Genomic DNA, 24,176 nt, shown 5'->3' on the forward strand with positions numbered 1-24,176 from the left:
AGGTTACAGACTACAGTTAGTAGTTCTGCAATTTCACATTTGTGTTCATTCAGAACTCTTAAGTGAATACCATCTGGTCCTGGTGACTTACTGCTGTTTAATTTATCAATTTGTTCCAAAACCTCCTCTAATGATACCTCAATCTGGATGTAGTGGGGTGGCTACCCTGCTCCTAAAATAGAAGGGGTTAAAAGCAGCCCTGGAGAGGGCTGTGGCTGGGGACGGCTGATTGGGGAAGCAGCCGCAGCCTGTATAAAAAGGTTCTGAGTCAGAGGCCCAAGGAGTCTCTCTCCAGGCTGGGAGAGAGCAGGGTCTGGCTGCCTGCCTGCCTGACAGGGTACTGAGGGTGGTGCAGTGCTGGGGAAGGAGCAGGCTGAGCGGGGAATGCCAGGCTGGCAACTCCCTGGGCTGTAGGGCCTGGTCCAAGGCCCATAGAGGTACTGGAAGGCAGAGGAAGGCAACAGGCCTGAACCCCCTTGCATATGATGAGTAGCCTTTACGCTGCAGTCTGCCCCAGGGAGCAGGGGCTTGGTGATGACTGGCAGTAGCCCAGACTGAGGCAAGGTGGGGATAGTGGGTTGGGGGTCCGCCAGGAAGGGGAGACCCAGAGGCAGAGTAAGGGGGTATTGCAGGGGGCAGAACCCAGAGAAAGGGGCACCGGGGTCTGAGAGGGACACAGGGCCAGAGCTGTGCCGATCACCGGCCTGCAGAGGGCGCTCCGTGCTGGAAAGAGCTAATTCCCCAATGACCAGCAGGAGGCGCCACAGGGGTGAGTCTGCTCCTTTACACTGGGACAGTTCCTCAGATCTGTCACCTAAAAAGAATGGCTCAGGTTTGGGAATCTCCCTCACATCCTCAGCTGTGAAGACTGATACAAAGAATTCCTTTCGTTTCTCTGCAATGGCCTTACTGTCCTTGAGTGCTCCTTTAGCACCTCGATCATTCAGTGGCCCCCCTGGTTGTTTAGCGTCCTGCTTCTGATGTACTTAAAAAAAATTGCTATTACTTTTTGAGTCTTTGGCTAACTGTTCCTCAAATTCTTTTTTGGCCTTCCTAATTGTATTTTTACACTTCATTTGCCAACGTTTATGCTCCTTTCTATTTTCCTTACTAGGATTTAACTTCCACTTTTTAAAGGATGCCTTTTTGCTTCACTGCTTCTTTTACAAGCAGCCTTAAGTAATCCTGTTGAACTCAATGGGACTACTCACAGAAGTAAGACAGGATCAGGCTCTAAATTATTTCCCTTGCAAATAGGTACTTTATATCATTTGGACCCAAAGGCTGTTTCTTTTATACAATTCATAGTTGTTTTGCTCAGGCTCACTCTGAATTCAGCCAATGTAAATCAGCGTTACACTGATTTACACTAGCTGATGGTACAGACCAGTAAAGGGAGCAGTATCTGGCCCCTGGCAGGTCCTATGATACATACTTTTAAAAGATACATTGTTATGATTTATACTAATGAATAAACCATTCTTAACAAGCTCACAACTAGTACTGGATCCATTCATGGACACAATTCTCCAGCCTCTTATTCACAAATGGAGTCCTGAAAAATGTAGTAGAACTATTTATGTGTCTGTAAAGGCTGCAGTCTCAGACTGCATGATATAATTTAGAGCTGAATGTAAAAATGTTTCCCCAGACTTTCAACTTCTTTCATTGCCAGATTATCTGTTCTATTACATCTTGGTGCTCTATGGACAAGAAAAAATTAACTTAAATTATTTTCAGAGTAACAGCCGTGTTAGTCTGTATTCGCAAAAAGAAAAGGAGTACTTGTGGCACTTAGAGACTAACCAATTTATTTGAGCATAAACTTTCGCAAGCTACAGCTCACTTCGTCGGATGCATACTGTGGAAAGTACAGAAGATCTTTTTATACACACAAATCATGAAAAAATGGGTGTTTACCACTACAAAAGGTTTTCTCTCCCCCCACCCCACTCTCCTGCTGGTAATAGCTTATCTAAAGTGATCACTCTCCTTACAATGTGTATGATAATCAAGGTGGGCCAACTCTAGCACAAATCCAGGGTTTAACAAGAACGTCGGGGGGTGAGGGGGTAGAAAAAAACATGGGGAAATAGGTTACCTTGCATAATGAGTTAGCCACTCCCAGTATCTATTCAAGCCTAAATTAATAGTATCCAATTTGCAAATAAATTCCAATTCAACAGTTTCTCGCTGGAGTCTGGTTTTAAAGTTTTTCTGTTGTAATATCGCAACTTTCATGTCTGTAATCGCGTGACCAGAGAGATTGAAGTGTTCTCTGACTGGTTTATGAATGTTATAATTCTTGACATCTGATTTGTGTCCATTTATTCTTTTACGTAAAGACTGTTCAGTTTGACCAATGTACATGGCAGAGGGGCATTGCTGGCACATGGTTCATTCGGAATATGAACAAGAGGCTGCTCGGAAGCTCTCCAACACCACTTTCTACAAGCCATTACCCTCTGATCCCACTGACAGTTACCAAAAGAAACTACAGCATTTGCTCAAGAAACTCCCTGAAAAAGCACAAGATGAAATCCGCACAGACACACTCCTGGAACCTCGACCTGGGATATTCTATCTACTACCCAAGATCCATAAACCTGGAAATCCTGGGCGCCCCATCATCTCAGGAATTGGCACCCTGACAGCAGGATTGTCTGGCTATGTAGACTCCCTCCTCAGGCCCTATGCTACCAGCACTCCCAGCTACCTTCGAGACACCACTGACTTCCTGAGGAAACGACAATCCATCGGTGGTCTTCCTGATAACACCATCCTGGCCACTATGGATGTAGAAGCCCTCTACACCAACATTCCACACAAAGATGGACTACAAGCCGTCAAGAACACTATCCCCGATAATGTCACGGCTAACCTGGTGGCTGAACTTTGTGACTTTGTCCTTACCCATAACTATTTTACATTTGGGGACAATGTATACTTTCAAATCAGCAGCACTGCTATGGGTACCCGCATGGCCCCACAGTGTGCCAACATTTTTATGGCTGACTTAGAACAACGCTTCCTCAGCTCTCGTCCCCTAACGCCCCTACTCTACTTGCGCTATATTGATGACATCATCATCATCTGGACCCATGGAAAAGAAGCCCTTGAGGAATTCCACCATGATTTCAACAATTTCCATCCCACCATCAACCTCAGTCTGGTCCAGTCCACACAAGAGATCCACTTCCTGGACACTACTGTGCTAATAAACGATGGTCACATAACCACCAACCTATACCAGAAACCTACTGACCGCTATTCCTACCTACATGCCTCCAGCTTTCACCCTGACCACACCACACGATCCATTGTCTACAGCCAAGCTCTGCGATACAACTGCATTTGCTCCAACCCCTCAGACAGAGACAAACACCTACAAGATCTCTATCAAGCGTTCTTACAACTACAATACCCACCTGCGAAAGCGAAGAAACAGATTGATAGAGCCAGAAGAGTTCCCAGAAGTCACCTACTACAGGACAGGCCTAACAAAGAAAATAACAGAACACCACTAGCCGTCACCTTCAGCCCCCAACTAAAACCCCTCCAATGCATTATTAAGGATCTACAACCTATCCTGAAGGATGACCCAACACTCTCACAAAACTTGGGAGACAGGCCAGTCCTTGCCTACAGACAGCCCCCCAACCTGAAGCAAATACTCACCAGCAACCACATACCACACAACAGAACCACTAACCCAGGAACCTATCCTTGCAACAAAACCCGTTGCCAACTGTGCCCACATATCTATTCAGGGGACACCATCACAGGGCCTAATAACATCAGCCACACTATCAGAGGCTCGTTCACCTGCACATCCACCAATGTGATATGTGCCAGCAATGCCCCTCTGCCATGTACATTGGTCAAACTGGACAGTCTCTACGTAAAAGAATAAATGGACACAAATCGGATGTCAAGAATTATAACATTCATAAACCAGTCGAAGAACACTTCAATCTCTCTGGTCACGCGATTACAGACATGGAAGTTGCGATATTACAACAGAAAAACTTCAAAACCAGACTCCAGCGAGAAACTGTTGAATTGGAATTCATTTGCAAATTGGATACTATTAATTTAGGCTTGAGTAGAGACTGGGAGTGGCTAACTCATTATGCAAGGTAACCTATTTCCCCATGTTTTTTCCTACCCCCCCTCCACCCCCCAACGTTCTTGTTAAACCCTGGATTTGTGTTGGAGATGGCCCACCTTGATTATCATACACATTGTAAGGAGAGTGATCACTTTAGATAAGCTATTACCAGCAGGAGAGTGGGGTGGGGGGAGAGAAAACCTTTTGTAGTGGTAAACACCCATTTTTTCATGATTTGTGTGTATAAAAAGATCTTCTGTACTTTCCACAGTATGCATCCGATGAAGTGAGCTGTAGCTCACGAAAGTTTATGCTCAAATAAATTGGTTAGTCTCTAAGGTGCCACAAGTACTCCTTAAATTATTTTATTATGTTCTAAAACCAATGCAAGGACAGCATTCAAAGCTGCAATAGTTTAGAAAGTTTACAGTCTATTTGTGTAAATGTCTTTCTTCAGACCACATGAATCTCAATGGACACAACTTTAAAAAAAATATCTAACATTCCATACTGAGAAAGGAAAAGAGAGGAAAATAATAAACTGGAGGAAGTCTTTTCTCTTACTTATAATAAATCCAGGAGATTGAGTTGATGTATAATCACAAACCTAAAACATAGAATTTTCAATATTATTGCATTTTTAAAATTTTATTTAGGAAGTGGATTAAAGAGAGCGGGAAAAAAAACCTGTAGTTTAAATATACACATTAGTCCACCCCAAACCTACAAAAGCAGGGCAATCAGAAGCTACGGAGAAAGCCTTGTGCATTCCTTTCCACTTTCACGTTACCTATACCACTGTCAATAATATAATCCAACATGCCATTAAAGGGTTTCAATTCCACCTCCAATGGATACTAAAACCCATCTATGCCTCAGCAAAACCACATGCTTTTATAGCAATTATATAAACATATAAGCACATTTGCTTGTCACACAATGCAGACATTTGGGATGTCAGTCTTCCCTAATGCTGCCAAGGTCAGAGCAAAAGGGACACAAAGAAAAGTGTGAGAATCCAGTGGAGGGAAATTGTCAACAGGGATGATTTTTAAACTTTTATTATTCTTTCTTATCAATTCATTTTTTCATTATATCACCACGAAAAATTCAAATTGTTTTCAAAGTTTGCATTCTACATTTTGGGTTTTGCCATTTCCAATAAGGTTTTTACAAAATAAAGGTTTAAAGCACTTTGTGACGAAGCATGCTTTCTTGCTGCTCTGGCGCTTCCTAGTTGCCCATCCGGGGATTAGCTTGCCACATAGTCTGGCGTTTGCCGAGTCCATCATCCCATTCACTCACTGCATGGGCTCTCTCATGCTCCTGGAGCTTTCCTCTTAATGGTTTAGCCCTCCAGCAAAAACACATTGAAGTTCCCCCTTCCTGGGCTATAATCAAACTGTCCCCAGCAGTCCCCAAACAGGCTGTTCCTGGCATGCCACTCCTAGACCGTACTGTAGAGGAACCCAGGCCTGCCTTCTCCAGCAGGTTCCAATTCAGGGACCCTTGACTCAGCAGCTCAGGTATTCTCCCAGCCTTTACTGCTCCTTCCTGGAACTGCTTCCTACTTCCTATTACAGGGCCTACTCTCCCCCCTTGTATCAGGGAGTGTGACTTCAGGCTCTGTTGCCAGATCCCTGGCTTTCAGAAGTCCCACATCTTTCTGCCCAGGTAATCATCATTCCCAATTAAGCCATATTGTATCCTAGCGCCATCCCAGGTGCAGCCTATGGCTAACTGGCCTCTCTTTCTTATATTAACTGCTCCAGGGCTAGTGTGGGGAGAATGCCCCATCACACCCTTGTTAAAACTGAACTCTGTAACACAAAGATAACTAAAGTGAAGAATACCCTATTTACAGATGGGCAAACTGTGGTGTAAAGAAATTCAATGATATCTACAAAGTGAGTCAGTGGCAGAGGCAGAAATAAAACCAAGTGACCTGATCCTTCTTTCATTTACACGAGCAAAAACCAGGAATAGTTACAATTAAATCACTAGAGTTACAACAGTGTAAAACAGATGTGAGAAAAAAATCTGAATAAAAGAGTCTTGGTGGCTCGTACCTGCTGAAATCAGTAGAAATCAGTTTCATATCCACTAGTGGTTTTATTGTTGCATTTTAGTAACATTTTTCTCCTACCTTTTTACTACTGTGCAGTCAATCCATTATTTAACAAGAATAATTGATGAGATACACATCAACTAATGATAATTATCTATTATTGGCCAAATGAAGCAAGTCCCTACACTCAACTTGATGGCATTTCTCTGTCTACCTAACTTGGAAACAGATTCTGACAAATATGATCTCATGTTCCCTCTTTTCCATTCAAGATTTACCTGTCCTTTTACTTATACTCCCTTCACCCAATAGTTTCTCATCTGTATTTTCTCTATGTTCATTTTACTTTCTCCTCCATCTGTTTCACTATCATTTCCCATAAGTATGTAGATATTTTTTCCTTATTAAAAATGTTATCAGTTCACACACTCAGATTAAACCTCTTTTAGGTGACATTTCTGTCAGCTCGTGAATTGCGTTTCAATATTATTAAACGTATCCATTTTTGAAATTACCAAGAAGGGTATAGTTACAGAAAATATGGTACTTACTGTCTGAATAAACAAGTTAACCATCCACTTATCTAAAACGTTATTTAGACAATGTGAAAAAGAATTGCTTTATTGATTTAAGCTAGAAAAAGTCATTTTCAAACCCCTATCATTATCATCCAGTAGCTATCTTGAAAGTATTAAAATTATAATCTCCACATTCTTGTTACCTTGTAAAAGACATGACCTACTGCCCACTGTGCTTTGGTCACTCTTCCACAGCTGTCTATAAATACAAATGAGATGGCCATTAAGTGGAATTACAACTTTCAGTGGTAGCCATAGTCATCTTCCAAGGCACATATCTATGAGGGAATCAGAACTACACTACCAGGCCAGGCCAGATCTTCCACTAGCATTTGATCCCTCCCCACATTTTAAAATAATGGCATTCCTCTTTGGGACTCAGTTGCACCCTACCATCTTTTGCACAAGCTGCAGCACTGAAAGGTTATGAAACATGATTGAGAAATAAAAGTGCCTGGTCGCCACTAGAAAAAGAAACCACATAGATCATGGACTTGGTGAATTCGCTGAGAGAATGTATGGGAATATAACAGAAGACACACCAAATCTCAGCCTTTCCTAGGGACAATCCTAATAAGGCTGTCCCTGACAATTTGGTATCAGAACTTCTGAAAGTTTTTGAGGTTTCATTTCCCAGACACCAGGAATAGGATGCATCTGTTCACTCCAATGTTTAGGACTGTAATCTAACTATGTGAACCTCCATCTATAGAAAGTCGGATGTTTCATCAGTGAATACGTGATGTGACAGGGTCAGGCCGGATGGCTCTAGGAGAGTAATAGAAGGCAGATATATTAGCCCCAGGTTAAGTAGGTCCCTTTTCCCTGAGTAAGATAACAGGGAAGGTTCCAGAACAATCAGGAACCTTCTGGAGACAATTAAGACAGGCTGATTAGAACACCTGCAGCCAATCAAGAAGCTGCTAGACTCAATTAAGGCAGGCTAATCAGGGCACCTGGGTTTAAAAAGGAGCTCACTTCAGTTTGTGGTGCGCGTGTAAGGAGGTGCGAGCAAGAGGCGCTAGGAGCTAAGAGCGAGTGTTGGAGGTCTGAGGTGTACAAGCATTACCAGGAGGAAGGTCCTATGGTGAGGATAAAGAAGGTGTTGGGAGGAGGCCATGGGGAAGTAGCTCAGAGAGTTGTAGCTGTCACACAGATGTTCCAGGAGGCACTCTAGACAGCTGCATTCCACAGGGCCCTGGGCTGGAACCCGGAGTAGAGGGTGGGCCCGGGTTCCCCCCAAACCTCCCAACTCCTGGTCAGACACAGGAGGAGTTCTGAGGGCTGCTGTGAAGCTCCAAGGTGAGCATATCCACCAGTAAGTGCAAGACCCACCAAGCTAGAGAAGGAACTTTGTCACAGTGACTGAAGTCTCATGCAGAAGCTGTAATCTTGCTGAGATAATAAGAACATGCTTTCAATGTTTCTGAGGGGGTTTTTTAAATCATTTTAACTTTTCTCCTAAATTTACACCTCATTGAAAATCCAAAATGAGATATTAATAAAATAGTAAATCTAACAATTAGACACAGTACTCAAAATGCAATAGGCAAGTGCCTGCACTTGTCTAAGTTCAGCTCACTCTGCAGTAGTGAGAGCTACAAGGATGATCACTTACCTCTCATCCCTCAGGGGAATAGCTATAGATTTACCTGGTTTAAGAAGTTAATCAAATCACTTTAAATGCAGCCATGGGCAGAATTTGGTCCTATGAAACACATTTGTAGAACAGGAACTATGAGCTAGGAAAGGCCAGTGTACTACATCAAGGTCTCGTTTCATAAAACGAGAAAATACAAACCAGTTGACTTCATCTTATTTCATCTCAACCCAAACAAAGACTTGACAGAGACCTTTTCTCTCTGCAAACCCGGTCTGCAAACCCCTTTCGTACTGACTAATACAAAAAATTCTGTTTCTTAGGCAGTCAATATCAAAGGTCATCTACTTGGTGCAGAATTAAAATCTGCCTAGATTGCTAATATGCTAGTCCTTCTCTTTGACTTTAGTCTATGGCCTCATGTTACTTTCTCAACTTCTGACAAACAATTCCCTTCAGGATCATATATAATAGTGTGAACATTCTCTATCCTCTGTCTTTCTCCAAGCTAAATACAGCACGCCTAGCTATTTTCTTTACAAAGTTGTATATTCCTGAGCCATGTGGTTGTTCTCCATTGCAATTTGAGCATGCCCTTTCTACAGCATGGCATACAGATTTTCACACAGTAGCTCCACTATAAGCATGTTATGAACCTATAAGGATCCAGAATTTAGGTCAGAAGTAGAAAAAAATAACTTGCAGTACTTCATGTTTTCTTCTCATTTGCCATGACCAGAATCCCAAAAATGACCACTTGCCACAATCATAAAAATGTACTCCTTCCCCCGATGCCACTATCTGGGGCCCCAGATCTTTTGGATCTCTGGATCAGCCAAAGACACAAGGAGGGGTGAAAAGTGAATTCAATGCCTCTTTTCTTTCTCAGCAATGTGGACACTGGTGCTACAATGACACCAGCACTAACATGCACAGCTCACCAGGGAGTCAAGTCACAGAAAACCATTTAACTATGTTTCCTTTTACCCATATTCTGAGAAGAATTTGCACAGGAACACCAGAAGAGTGTACACTAATCAGGAGCTACAACAATCTCTGTAATGGAGCAGCATGCACCGTTTCTCTATAATACAGTCACTCTGGATAATGGTGTGCCTATTGCTACTATCTGTGCTACACATGCCCAGACCTTGTGCAAGAATCAAGACTGTGGCTTTATTCTTACACAGCTGTAAACAGGGTCAAGAAGAGGGCTTCTTACATCATCTCCCCCACTTACACACTCAGATGTGTTTGTAACCCTCAGGACACTTTAACATGCCTATCCTTATTTCTTCTCCAGACAAATCAGTGGGTGACATTTTCCCCATAAATTTGATCTTCTTAATTAATTTTCAAACTTGTTGGCTCTATTTCTATCTACTAGTGAAATGATGGCCTGCTACAGGGTCACTCATGTACAGCAAACTGAAGAAGTGGCACAGCTGTAGTTAGATGTTGTCAAGTCACCAGGGCCTGATTAAATACATCCCAGAATAGATTCATAGATATTTAGGTCAGAAGGGACCATTATGATCATCTAGTCTGACCTCCTGCACAACGCAGGCCACAGAATTTCACCCATCACTCCTGCAAAAAACCTCACACCTATATCTGTGCTATTGAAGTCCTCAAATCGTAGTTTAAAGACTTCAAGGAGCAGAGAATCCTCCAGCAAGTGACCCGTGCCCCATGCTACAGAGGAAGGCGAAAAACCTCCAGGGCCTCTTCCAATCTGCCCTGGAGGAAAATTCCTTCCCGACCCCATATATGGCCATCAGGTAAACCCTGAGCATATGGGCAAGATTCATCAGCCAGATACCCAGGAAAGAATTTTCTGTAGTAACACGGATCCCACCCTATATAATATCCCATCACAGGCCATTGGGCCTATTTACCATGAATATTTAATTACCAAAACCATGTTATCCCATCATACCATCTCCTCCATAAACTTATCAAGTTTAATCTTAAAGCCAGATAGATCTTTTGCCCCCACTGCTTCCCTTGGAAGGCTATTCCAAAACTTCACTCCTCTGATGGTTAGAAACTTTCGTCTAATTTCTAGTCTAAATTTCCTGGTGGCCAGTTTATATCCATTTGTTCTTGTGTCCACATTGGTACTCAGCTTAAATAATTCCTCTCCCTCTCCGGTATTTATCCCTCTGATATATTTAATGAGAGCCATCATATCTCCCCTCAACCTTCTTTTAGTTAGGCTAAACAAGCCAAGCTCCTTGAGTCTCCTTTCATAAGACAAGTTTTCCATTCCTCGGATCATCCTAGTAACCCTTCTCTGTACCTGTTCCAGTTTGAATTCATCCTTCTTAAACATGGGAGACCAGAACTGCACACAGTATTCCAGGTGAGGTCTCACCAGTGCCTTGTATAACGGTACTAAAACCTCCTTATCCCTACTGGAAATACCTCTCCTGATGCATCCCAAGACCGCATTAGCTTTTTTCACGGCCACATCACATTGGCGGCTCATAGTCATCCTATGATCAACCAATACTCCAAGGTCCTTTTCCTCCTCCGTTACTTCTAATTGATGCGTCCCTAGCTTATAACTAAAATTCTTGTTATTAATCCCTAAATGCATGACCTTACACCTCTCACTATTAAATTTCATCCTATTACTCCAGTTTACAAGGTCATCCAGATCCTCTTCAAAGAACTGACTGCAGAGATATCTGAGCCATTAGTGTGATTATCTTTGAAAAGTCCTGGAAGATGGGAGAGATTCCAGAGGACTGGTAAGGAGCAAATATAGTGCCGATCTATAAAAAAAGGGAATAAGGACAATCGGGAGAATTACAGATCTGTCAGCTTAACTTCAATACCCAGAAAGATAATGGAGCAAATAATTAACCAATCAATTTGCAGACACCTAGAAGATAATAAGGTGATGAGTAACAGTCAACATGGATTTCTCAGGAAAAAATTGTGTCAAGCCAACCTAATAGCTTTCTTTGACAGGGTAATGAGCCTTATGGATGAGAGGAGGGGAAGTGGTAAATGTAAACGTGTACTTGACTTTAGTAAGGATTTTGATTCTGTCTCGCAGACCTTCTCATAAACAAATGATGGAAATACGATCTAGATGGAGCTACTATGAGGTTGGTGCATAACTGGTTGGAAAACCGTTCCCAGAGAGTAGTTATCAGTGGCTCACAGTCAAGCTGGAATGGCATATCAAGTGGGGTCCCACAGAGATCAGTTCTGGGTCTGGTTCTCTTCAATATTTTCATCAATTATTTAGATAATGGCAAAGTTTGTGGACGATACCAAGCTGGAAGCGGCTGCAAGTGCTTTGGAGGACAGGATTAAATTTCAAAATGATCTGGACAAACTGGAGAAATGGATGAAATAGGATGAAATTCAATAGGACAAATGCAAAGTACTCCACTTAGGAAGAAACAATCAGTTGCACACATAATAATTCTTCGCTCTACTCTGCACTGATTAGGCCTCAATTGAAGTATTGTGTCCATTTCTGGGCCCCACACTTCAGGAAAGATATGGACAACTTGGAGAAAGTCCAGAGAAGAGAAACAAAAATTATTAGAAAACATTACCTTTGAGGGAAGACTGAAAAAATGGGGTTTGTTTAGTCTGGAGAAGAGAAGACTAAGGAGGGACATAACAGTTTTCATGTACATAAAATGTTTTTACAAGAGGAAGGAGAAAAATTGTTCTCCTTAATCTCTGAGGATAGGACAAGAAGCAATGGGCTTAAATTGCAGCAAGGGCAATTTAGGTTGGACATTAGAAAAAACTTCCTAACAGTCAGGATGCTTAAGCACTTGAATAAATTGCTTAGGAGGTTGTGGAATCTCTGTCATTGGCAATTTTTAAGGGAAAGTTAGACAAACACCTGTCAGGGATGGTCTAGATAATACTGAGTCCTACCTTAACTGCAGGGGACTGGACTAGAAGACCTCTCGAAGTTCCTTCCAGTCCTACAATTCTATGATTCTCCATCCTCTACCCTCAACTTTCCCATTTTCTTGAGACTCTCTATTACTAAACCACTTTACTTTGCATTCAGTCTTTATAAATTAATTTGCTTTGTGCTACAGTATTAAGTCCTCTCCTGAAGTCTAGCTAATTTGCTCTACAGCCATGGTTTCATCTTTACCTACTAATTCTATAATGAATTCATGTCATTCAAGCAAACTTGCTTGGCATGAGTTTCCTTTATGTATCTGTGCTAGTTTCTTTGTGTATCTGTATTAGTATTTCTATGTGTATCTGTACTTTGTGTATCTGTATTAGTTTCTATTCTCTGAACAGTATATATAATATTATACATTCTTTTTCTTTATCAATCTTGCTGACATTTTCTCTGTAGCTAAAAGCAACTTTATAGGTATATAGTTCTATATTATATTAGCCCCATTCCAGTCCTCTGTCTTTGGCGCTATAAATACTTTTGTCACAGGAGTTCCCATTTTCCTTGCTACTGCCTGAAAAGTCCCAGGATGTAATTTATCTGACTCTGCACCCGGTATTTTGTCAAGATTATTTGCTGCGACACCGTATTACACAGTCTTGCCATTCCACCTCACCTCAACCTTCTTTTCCCATCTCTCCCACAACAAGATGTTTGTCTCTGCAATGTTATAGTCCACTTCTACATTGAGACCAAGAATTTGTTTTTGCCCACAGTAAATAAAGGCCATATTTGTCTTTACTGTTCTACACTTGCCCAGCAGACCTTCCTGTCTCTTGCCTATGTGTTTGCTTCTTATGTATTTGTAAAAGTTTACTTTTGTTCATCTTCAGGTCTCTTGCTATTTTTATGTCAATTAAACTTAAGTAGTACATATTTTTGTGTGTAACATTTTGTTTTAAACAGACATGCATTTTGTTTTTGTCTGCATCCTTTTACACCATTCTTCTTATTGATTATTTCCATGTCCACTTTGAAAGCATCTTGTCCTTAATTACACTCTGAAATTCTCTAGTCCACTATATTTACGATGAAGCAGACACAATCCTACTTCATTAATTAAATGAATAATTTTCCTAATTATAAATAAATTAATTTTCCTACTTGCTGCCTGTTACTGTGTACTTTTATTAATGATTTTGTTTTCCTCTTCCTAATATTTTTATTCATAAAGGAAAACAGATGGTCGTCTCTACTTTCCAGATTCTTTCTACTTTCCTCTTTACCTGACTGTTTCTCTCTTTCTCACCCCCCCACCAACTGTTAGGCTACTTTCATTATGCCTACTCCAAAGCTCTCCATGTAGTTTCATTTGGTTGCATTATTCCCCTACACTTGCTATCTTAAAATATTAAGAATAATATTCTACATTCTACAGAGCCTTCCAAGAATTGCTGAGTTTGTTGATTAAGCCTCACAGCATGGTTTTCATCATCCACATTTTACTTATACAGAAAATAAGGTACAGAATGGTTATGTGACTTGCTCAAGACAACATGGGAAGTATGTGGCAGAATCAGGAAAAGACTCCCAGTCCTGTGCTTCAGCTACAAAAATCATCCTTTCCTTGTTGGCGTATGGTGTTGCTGTGTAACGATAATAAGCTGCCTGTTCCACCCCAGATGTGGGTCACATCAGTAGTGGCTGAAATAATTGTTGTGTATATATACCATTTGTAAAAGTTTATAAAACACTTCTAGACCATTCAAGTAAATTAGGATATGGCCAGATCTTCAGCTGGTGTTACCTTCAGCATTGCTCCTTTGACTTGACTGATATTATGCAATTTTACTACTAAGCAATCTGGCCCATTATTTTCCAGCCTCTGTGTTTACTGATTACCAAGTCTCTTACCACTCGGTACCATCTCTAAATTATCCGTAGCACCTTCTGTAATGAGAGAACAATTTCTCCACAGCTTCCCATTAAAGGGCTTCTTACCATCTGGAATATTAGAGAATAAAACTCACGTTTTCAAGCTCCAAAAATTTTCACCATGGTTCTGTAGATATATTTCCCAGTTGGGATGTAAACAACCACAAAATTCCACAGCTCTGTTTTTTGCATTTCCATGGTAGCCACTTTTCAAAAAGACAGTTATATCTTCATTCAGTGGCGTAACTCTAGGCATGTCAAGAACAAAACTGGGAGAATATTTGAAAATGAAATAGAAATTCATCTGCTTCGGGATTTCATTTCAAGCTTGAATCTCAGCACAAGTTCATTAAAAGGGTTTTAAAAAAAAAAGAACCCTGAATATTTTCCTGTTAAACTACCAGGTTAAACTAAATGGTGCTGGATGACTTTTGCTTCAAGTTTTTCAGCCCGTTCAAGCTGAACCTCAAAGTGAAACTCTGGGTATGCAAACCCAGCAAAGTAAAACCGAAAAAAAATGTCCTGTTTGAGTCAAGAGTTGTCCCACACCCTATATAGTCTACAGGGAGGGAAAGCCATTGTCAAACTTAGAGTATATTCATTCACCCCTCCTCGAAACTTTATTTGGAAATGTTGTAACTTACAACCCCTGCAAGCAAGAATTCGGAAAATACTGGGCAAAACTGATTCTTGGTGTGACTTCTTTGACTTACATAGGAAGAATTTGGACTATTGTCTTCATTACATTCTCATTTTTGCAGTCCCTGCTATGTTCATTTAGAAACCATTTTATTTTTTCTAAATATCTTGACATTGTTGTGCACTCCAGACAGTTAGTCAGATGCTACTTTGACACCTGATAGATTGTGGAAACCTTGGTGAAGAATTTAAGCTGGAAGTGGTGGTTCACCATCCATCACTTCAAGACAATACTACCAATTCATAAAACTGAAAGAAAGCTAATATTTCTCCCCAAATCTAAGTGCATATGATTGTTTTCCGGATGGACTATTACTTTTCATCAGCAGTAGTTTCCAACAAATTAGCCATTATGGCAATAGTGTTTTGGAAGCCAGGAATTGTGGAAACACTGATGGAGCAATTAATAGCATTTTATGAGACAAGGTAATTCCTAAAACACACAACAACAACAGGCATTGCAGGCACAATTCAATGACATTTCCAAGTTGCAGTCATTAGTGAGCCAGCTGGTTGATGGCGTATATTTCCTCTTCTATCTTTATGAAACAGCTTAATCTTTCTTTCTTAAAAAAAGGACCAACAAAAACTGCCATTTTACAACCAGATGGACTGATTCCAGACATTCATGGTCTAAGCTACAGTGAAATCTACCAAATGCAGATCCTCACTTTATAGGTGTGCTGTAAATTAAGACACATCATTGACAAAAACATCCCTATCAATCACTTCTGTAACTTTAATAGCCCATGGCATTGCTACATGATGCTAGTTTAAAAGATTATACAAGTTTAAAGGCTACATGAACCTAGTTTAAAACACAAAGGTGGTAACTCATGGCATATCTGACACTAACTCAGTTTAAGACAAAGAACGCAGTTTAAAAGCTGCATGAAACAGGCTTAAATTACAACTTTAATTGGCAATAAACAAAGAATGTTTTTAAAACAATTAAAAAAATACTGTCCTGTGATAGGAGGTTATGCACAAATCAATTATCTCTATGCATACAACAATTGCCAGGTGATAACTCAGACAATGAATCTTTGACAGAGCCCAGCATCATGAGTTACCAGAACTCAGGTGACTGTCAAAAAATATTAATAGAATCTGTGGCTTTTATCAAGTTCCTAGAGTAACAGACCTACCTCGACAGATGGTTCCATTCCCCACATATCCAGGTTTGCAGGTGCAGCTATGTCCCCTGACAGTGTTAGTACAGATTGCATTCTCATCACAGTTGTGCTGTCCGCTGCCACATTCATCATGCTCTACCAGAAAAAAAAAAATACAAGAGAGAAAAAGATGTGCTTTTCAGTTTGCTGATCTGACATTTGAAAACTGAGTTAGAACTACTATTGCCACAATGGTTGAACACAGCAGGGATTCAAATGTAAGAGCCTAATATGGAATGCTTCAATTCCAGGACATAATGACATATTCATGGCAGGAGTAGCTTGTTTATTTAGACTGAAAAGGAGAAAACTATCTGGGCAAACTACACAGCGCTGCTAACGTAACAGTCATAGGAAGAAGATTATCACTGCAGCATCTCTGATGTGATAAGCCTCACCATCACTGCCCACTACCAAGCGTGGTAAATATAAATACAAGATAAGTAGTTACAGTGAGGCGCATTGATGGCATAGTCTTTAAAGCCTAACAGCACTTCCGTTACAACCACTCACATGCACAAATGTATGCTGTGCTAAAGCTTGGTATAAAATATAAAATAATAATATTCTATACTTCTAAGGCACCTTCCAGACCAAGGGTTCCCAAAGCACCTTCCAGACATATGGGGTAGGTGTTACTTTAATTATCCAAACTGTCAACAGGGCTGAAGGGCCTGCAACTTACTCCCCTCCCTCCCATCACTATGTGTGATGCTGTACTCTGCTCTAGCAAAGAACCAGCAACCTTGAGCCTGAAGCCTCCCACTTCTCGTATAGCTCAGCCAGATCCTCCCTCTGCATATGTGGCAGGAGTTGGAAGGAGGTGAAGAAAGAAGAGCCATCATCCCAGAAATATTAATGGTGGCGTTTTGCCTGCCTCTTGCATGTTTTAAGAGGATGATGATTTAATGTTAACTGAAGTTAATTTGTTAACTCTTTTTTTAAGTGAAGGAATGATGCTTCCAGAAAGCATAGCTATGGGTGCAAGAAAATGGGTGTAACTACACAGCAGAAATTGAAATGCTTCTTGTTAGTATTTGACTTTTTTATTAGCAACAATAAAGACAAGTTAGTCTTTATGAACTTCTCTTAATGGACAGTCGTAGCTGAAAGGTACCCTCTAGTGGGAAACAGGGTTATGCCTTATAAACAGACTCTCCCAAATTCCAGGTTGACACCGTACTTCAGATAACTCAGATGCTCTGAGTGACAGATTGCAAGGGCTCCGCTAGAACAGATGTTCTTAAAAGAGCATAAATATGTCTTTGAACATTATCTGTTGGGTATATAATGTTTCCAAACACATTCGATAGCTAAGTGATATGGGATTTACATAATTTTTCAAAGGAGTATCATAGGGATATTTTGTTCTTTCCTTCTCACTTTTTTAAAACAGAAAATTCATACATAAAAAAATGTATCTGCAACAGCTGATAAATTCAGACTTATGTTTACGCTCTTTAGTTTACGCTGGTCCCTTGCCCTGCTGCAGAATTCACTTTAGCTACTCTCTACTTTTCAGACCCTTAGATATTCTGAATGTTAGGCTCCTTCCTGGGCACTATAAACTCTTCTTCTTGAACTCAAAGGAAACTATGCAGCAGCCTAGTTCTTGCAACTCCTATCTCAATTAAGAAAAGCACCACACACAGCTCAGCCCATTGTGGCAGACTAAGGAGAAGCTTTTATAGGAGTAACCCTCTAACCACCCCTGGAGGTGATTAGCCCATTCTATTCTTAAAATATATTTTCTTTTTTTAAAAACATTTCTCCCTAAATCTCACCTACCGAGGAAAGTTGGTGTAATTATTGATCCATATTTCAGTAGCACCAGAAACAAAGGCGCTCCATTGTGCTAGGCACCATACACACATGCATAATAAAAATCAACCCTGCCCTAAAGAACTGACAATCTAAATAGATTCCCCTCTCACCATTTACAGTAAAAACAATACCCCATCTTAAGGGAAAAACATGGGTTTGCCAAAACATACAAAAACTTAACCCCTTCGGCGCTCTTCCAGGTGTTTACAACAATAGGAGTTCTAATGTAGACAAGGTTTCATAGCTGCAGCCTTTTTTTTAACATTGATGTCAATTAGATACGTTCTGAGAAATTTAATTGGCACGGTGTTAACAATGGTTCTGGCCATGGGAAACTGCCCTATACAAGAGAAACCAGTATTGCTAACACAGTGCCACTAAGGGATCCTTGTCCATGCAAGAATTTCCAAAATTGATAACAGTGGAACAGCTGCAATGGTGGGAATTTAAAAAAAATTTCCCTAGTGTAGCCAAGGCTATAGAAGAGTTAGCTACAGCCCTAGTGAGAATGAGTCAGCATTGATCTTCTGTCAGGTTAATAAAAGTCTTTTATTTCAAACACATTAACCTGTGAGAAAAGGAAAAATGCTTAAGACCCTGTCAGTATCCTACTTTGGTTATGTTTCCTTCCTCCTTTTAAGGTTTCACCAAAGAGCGGTGGTGTTTTTTTAAAAAATAACATCAACGAGAAATTCCCCTAAGGCCTCACCTTGGCATGATTCATAATGTGTTTTAGCAAAACTCTCTAGTGCTTAGTTGTAGCCCAAAAACCTACATCAGTGTCTGTAGAAAGTGAAATAAATCTACAGAGGGAATTTCAAAGAAGCAGAACAGAAGACAAATCAGACTGACCAGGATTAGCACTGCTACTCTTGCAAGAAATTGCCATGATATTTTTAATTATTGCAAGTGTTTTGTAACAAATGGCTTAGTTTTGCAATTCATGCAAAAGACACCTCCTCCAGCAGCATGGGGCCAATTAACACCATGCTGAATCACTGGTTCAGTGAGCTCAGTGGAATTCAGAGTCAGAAGGGGAGAATTACAAGACAAGATGGCAACCCAAGATTGAATGTGAAGACCCTGAGAAAGAAATTAAAAAGAAAACAAAAGATCTGAGGTAAGAGAATTCAGAGTCACTACTTGTTGATAGCATGTCTTATTTTGGCAATTACACTTTTAGCTGGAACCCAGAAGTGCAGAAAGGGACATGTAAAAATAAAAAAATATAATCTCAAAAAGTGTGGATTTTCAGGGTAGGTACAGGGATCGTATATGTGGGGTGGTCACTATTTTAACTGTCTGGTTTCATCCATCCCTGATTTTCTACAAAATATTGACAAAAGTTGAAGTCGGTGAAAGAGCTAGCAGCAGACAAAGGGTGTGTCTATACTGCAATTAAAAATCCCATGGTTGGCTTGGGTCAGCTGACTCAGGCTCATGGGGTTTGGGCTAGGGGCTGTTTAACTGCAGTTTAGACTTCTGGGCTCAGGCCACAGCCCGAGCTCTAGGATGCTCCCACCTCATAGGGTCCTAGAGTCCATACTTCAGCCTGAGCCCAGAAATCTACACTGTTATTAAACAGCCCTGCAGTCTAAGCCCTGTGAGCTCAAGCCCAAGTCTACTGGCACAGGCCAGCCAGGGCAGTCTAACAGCGGTATAGACATACCCAATGGGAGCATGGCTGGCTAACTGGGAACAGAGACAATGAAAGATGTGATTTACTGATTTCCTAAGTTGAAGTCATTTCCCTGAAGTATTAATATACATTTCAAGAAACACTAACCATTCAAGAGCAATAATAATCATTATAATACTTTGTCCTTATAGACATTTTAACTCCTTTATGAAATCCTTGGAGGTTGTATTTTCGGGTCTTATATATCTTGTATTTAAATAATATATACTAATCTATAAAGGGGAAGAAGTGTGGCCTAGTAGCCCTGAGTCAGGAGATGTGGATTACATTCTCACCTGTGCTAGACGCTTGCCTCATTTTTTCCTTCAGTAAAATGGGGATACTACTACTTATCTCACAGGAATGTTCTGAGGATTAACTAACAATAGTAAGCTGTTTTGAAATGCTCACATGTAAGATACTGTAGATGATTATTCTTATTATTACTTTATTGGTATAAATCTGAGAATCAAGTGGTTGCTGCTGGCTTACCCTCTGCTTTTTTACTTCTTCCTTGTTGTATCACTGAGCAGAAAGAACACCTCACGTTTCTCTCTTGCCTCTACAGCCAGCCACAACCAAAATCAACAAACTAATAATTTATTACTAAGCTGTTTGTTGTTAGTAAAAGTCTCCTAGAATTTCAAAACCTTTCATGACCTTTCCCAAAATCCACAAGAGGATTATTTTACAAGCCCGGTATTTTCTCAGTTCATATTTGCAGCAGGATAGTTTGTGAAGAAGCAAAGACAAAAGTGGCATATTCTCCCTTTGGCCATTGGCTAGGGATGCACTCCTGCTTTCAGCTATCCTTGAAAAATTACTTCCAAGAAATTAGACTTACTTTACAAAAATATTTCTGAGGAAGAATGTTCACTCTCCTGCCTTTGTTGTTCCCAAAGTCAAAGCCCACTGTATACCCATAAAGTGAGTAAAATCCCCACCGAAAACTTCCATTTGAAAATGCTGTCACTGGAAAGTCAGCCCCGGTTAACGACCTGCCTCAGGCAACAGAGACAACATGAACCTGAACAGACATCTACAAAGACAACACTATAGGTTTGGGAAAACTGAAGTTGTTTATGTACCATTAGAGATTGTCATAAATATAAAGAGAAGGGTAAACCCCTTTGAAATCCCTCCTGGCCAGGGGAAAGCTCCTCTCTCCTGTAAAGGGTTAAGAAGCTAAAGGTAACCTTGCTGGCACCTGACCAAAATGACCAATGAGGAGACAAGATACTTTCAAAAGCTGGGAGGAGGGAGAGAAACAAAGGGTCTGTGTCTGTCTATATGCTGGTTTCTGCCGGGGATAGACCAGGAATGGAGTCTTAGAACTTTTAGTAAATAATCTAGCTAGGTATGCGTTAGATTATGATTTCTTTAAATGGCTGAGAAAAGAATTGTGCTGAATAGAATAACTATTTCTGTCTGTGTATCTTTTTTGTAACTTAAGGTTTTGCCTAGAGGGGTTCTCTATGTTTTGAATCTAAGTACCCTGTAAGGTATCTACCATCCTGATTTTACAGAGGTGATTTCTTTACTTCTATTTCTATTAAAAGTCTTCTTGTAAGAAAACTGAATGCTTTTTCATTGTTCCCAGATCCAAGGGCTTGGGTCTGTAGTCACCTATGCAAATTGGTGAGGCTTTTTATCCAACATTTCCCAGGTAAGGGGGGGTGCAAGTGTTGGGAGGATTGTTCATTGTTCTTAAGATCCAAGGGTCTGGGTCTGTAGTCACCTAGGCAAATTGGTGAGGCTTTTTACCAAGCCTTGTCCAGGAAGTGGGGTGCAAGGTTTTGGGAAGTATTTTGGGGGGAAAGATGTTTCCAAACAGCTCTTCCCCAGTAACCAGTATTTGTTTGGTGGTGGTAGCGGCCAATCCAAGGACGACGGGTGGAATATTTTGTACCTTGGGGAAGTTTTGACCTACGCTGGTAAAGATAAGCTTAGGAGGTTTTTCATGCAGGTCCTCACATCTGTACCCTAGCGTTCAGAGTGGGGAAGGAACCTTGACAGAGATATATAATGCTATGCAGAATAATTACAGATCTCTGCTGTAGATATTTCTACCGTGCACATAGAAAACCTAATGAAATTAACCATTTATCTTGATTATTAGTACACTTTGGGGTATCTTCTAACATCCAAGAGGAGAGTCTTATTTTTCAACACTACATTCCCTCAAATAATAATCATGTAAGAAGCAAAATTAATTCACCAATATTTACCTTGAAGTAGATAGCAAGTTGAGTATGACATTTAGTCTCAAAGAAAGTAGTACTACATCTTACACAGTAGCTCGAAACAGCTTAAGTATTAAGAACAGATTTAAGACAGGTTGTGTCTGTCTGGTACCTCTGTAAGAATACAAACGGGGGACTGAGGGACAAATGAAGTGTCAACCCTTTCCCTGAGCTCCATGGAAGACCATAATGTGGAGGGCGAGTACAGGCCCTGTTTCTTATTAGCACCCCAACCACCCTAGATGCCTGAAAAGGCAAAGAGACAGGTAATCCCCAATCACCATGGAATAGTTGGACAGGCATAGAGACAAAGATGATGCAACTGCCACACACGAGTGCAACCCTCTGGAGGAATTCTGACCGAGCCTGGCTCAATTGAATAGCTAAATATACACCACTTGGTTCCCCACAATTCCACTTACTCAATAAGTATAGTCTACAGCCAGTCATGTAAAAATCACTCATTGTGCAAATGTGCATTAAAACAATAAATGAGTGAGATATTAGGTAGTGGGCAGCTATGGCCCAGACAACAGAACTAAACCTTATAGGTCATTAATACATCTCATCAGAGAAATTCACTATGAAAGATCGAACATCTATTATTAATTAATGACAGCCATATGTTCCACAATGCCCTCTTGGGCATATCAGAGTTTGGAGTCTTTTCCTGTGGACTCACATATTTAGATTTTAAACAGATCTTTAGCATTTTTTCAAAACACAGGAAACTTTATGTGAATTAGGGTAAAGGGCTTGTAGGTGACAGCAATAAATGTTTTGATGTATGCAAAATACTGATCTGCTCCAACTGAGTTTTCTTTCTTTATCATAAATATATAACACTGTTGACAGCAAATAACATGAATGAAAAGCGTAAATTGGATAAGGCAAACAAAACCTGACAAAGACCAAAGAAGTCAGCAATATTAGGGCCACCCATTTCCCTTTCACATCCCCCATCTCTCAACTTTTCTGGCCTAATTTTGGTGAAAAGCTACAAAACTAGGTCCTCTCACTGAGGTGGATATTTTAACACTTGAAAAATGCCCTGTATATGATGCTGCATTCAGCTGGGGATGCGTAGTAAGAAGAGTGTGAGGGGATTATATCCAAATGGATGTTACTTGCCCAAAGCAGCACATTATACAGAGATTCTTTTTCCAGAAATATTTGTAGAATCAAGAGGGCCTTAGAAATATATTTGGAAAATACATGCAAAGTGAGAGATTATTCCAAGGATTTATCTCTTATTCTAAACATAAATATATGTATACATACATACATACTTCTTCCTCTTAGTCTTGTGAATTTATATGTGCTTGTCAAAGGTTCTAGACGTTCTGAAAACTGACTCCCTCTATTTAGTCACACAACAGGGTAATGTGGATGGAGGCAGTGCAATCTTGCCCATGCTGAGTTACCAGTATGACCCAATCTGGACCCAGATGAACCAAATCTAACCGTGAAAGAGCAGTGAAAGGCCGCACTTATTCAATCCAAGACACTTAATGCCAAGTTTAATGGTGATGTCAGTGGTGTGGACACATCCTGGAGGAACTGGACTGAGACTACCAACTCATTTCACACAGGTCACTTCACAGCCAGCAGATGGTAATGGATTTTGGTCACCACTGTCTTGAACTGGGCTTTAACTGGTGACCTAGAGCTAAAAGCCCTTCCTATTCCACTGCCAATGCCCTGAGCAATCCAGGCTCCCTCATTTTCCCTTAGCAATAAAAACAAAACAGATTTCAAAAGCCAGGTCCTTGCCTCACAATACGTGTAAATAGATCTCATTAACAATAATCACCGATGTAGTATACCACAGTCTCAACCTGGTGTAAATCCCAATAGCTCCATTGGCCCAGTATGTGCATAAACAGAGGTGAGAATAACCCAGCAGACAAAGTTATATATTATTTTTATACCATGTAATATTATAAGTACAAAATGTGATCTACATTTTCTCAAGAGCTTCTATACTGTACAAGATCCCAAACAATATACTATAACTGTGCTCTTTCCCTTATACTTACATTAATTTAGCATTCAGAATCCTACCATTCAGAGCATTCGGAGTTAAAATTTAATTAAAAAACTAGGTGAGGAAGATGTCTGAAAAAGAAGCATTTACGATACCTTTTACTTTTGTCTTCACAAAGCAATATAAATACAATTTACATTCCAAACTTCATACACAAAACTATATGAATCACAGATTCCAAATTAAAAACCCTTATCCAGTTAATTTTAATGGTGCATTTTTGCCATTTCATATTTTGTTTTCAGTTCTACAAATGAGCGCAAATCAAAAACTCAAATTTCTTATTTACCTGAAATAACTAATATACCAGATCTTCACATAAA

At 40.3% G+C, this 24,176-nt stretch overlaps 1 protein-coding gene across 2 annotated transcripts in view; it reads right to left on the minus strand.

Moving 5' to 3' along the window:
- Positions 1-24,176, minus strand: part of NELL1 (neural EGFL like 1) — a 430,252-nt gene that overhangs the window by 175,590 nt on the left and 230,486 nt on the right. For both annotated transcript variants that reach the window (XM_077820141.1, XM_077820140.1), the window contains exon 14: positions 16,035-16,157. In XM_077820141.1, the coding sequence (XP_077676267.1) occupies positions 16,035-16,157 (123 nt within the window). The remainder of the gene's footprint in view (positions 1-16,034; positions 16,158-24,176) is intronic.

Source organism: Eretmochelys imbricata, chromosome 6 (genome assembly GCF_965152235.1).
Source record: "Eretmochelys imbricata isolate rEreImb1 chromosome 6, rEreImb1.hap1, whole genome shotgun sequence".
NCBI lineage: Eukaryota > Metazoa > Chordata > Testudines > Cheloniidae > Eretmochelys > Eretmochelys imbricata.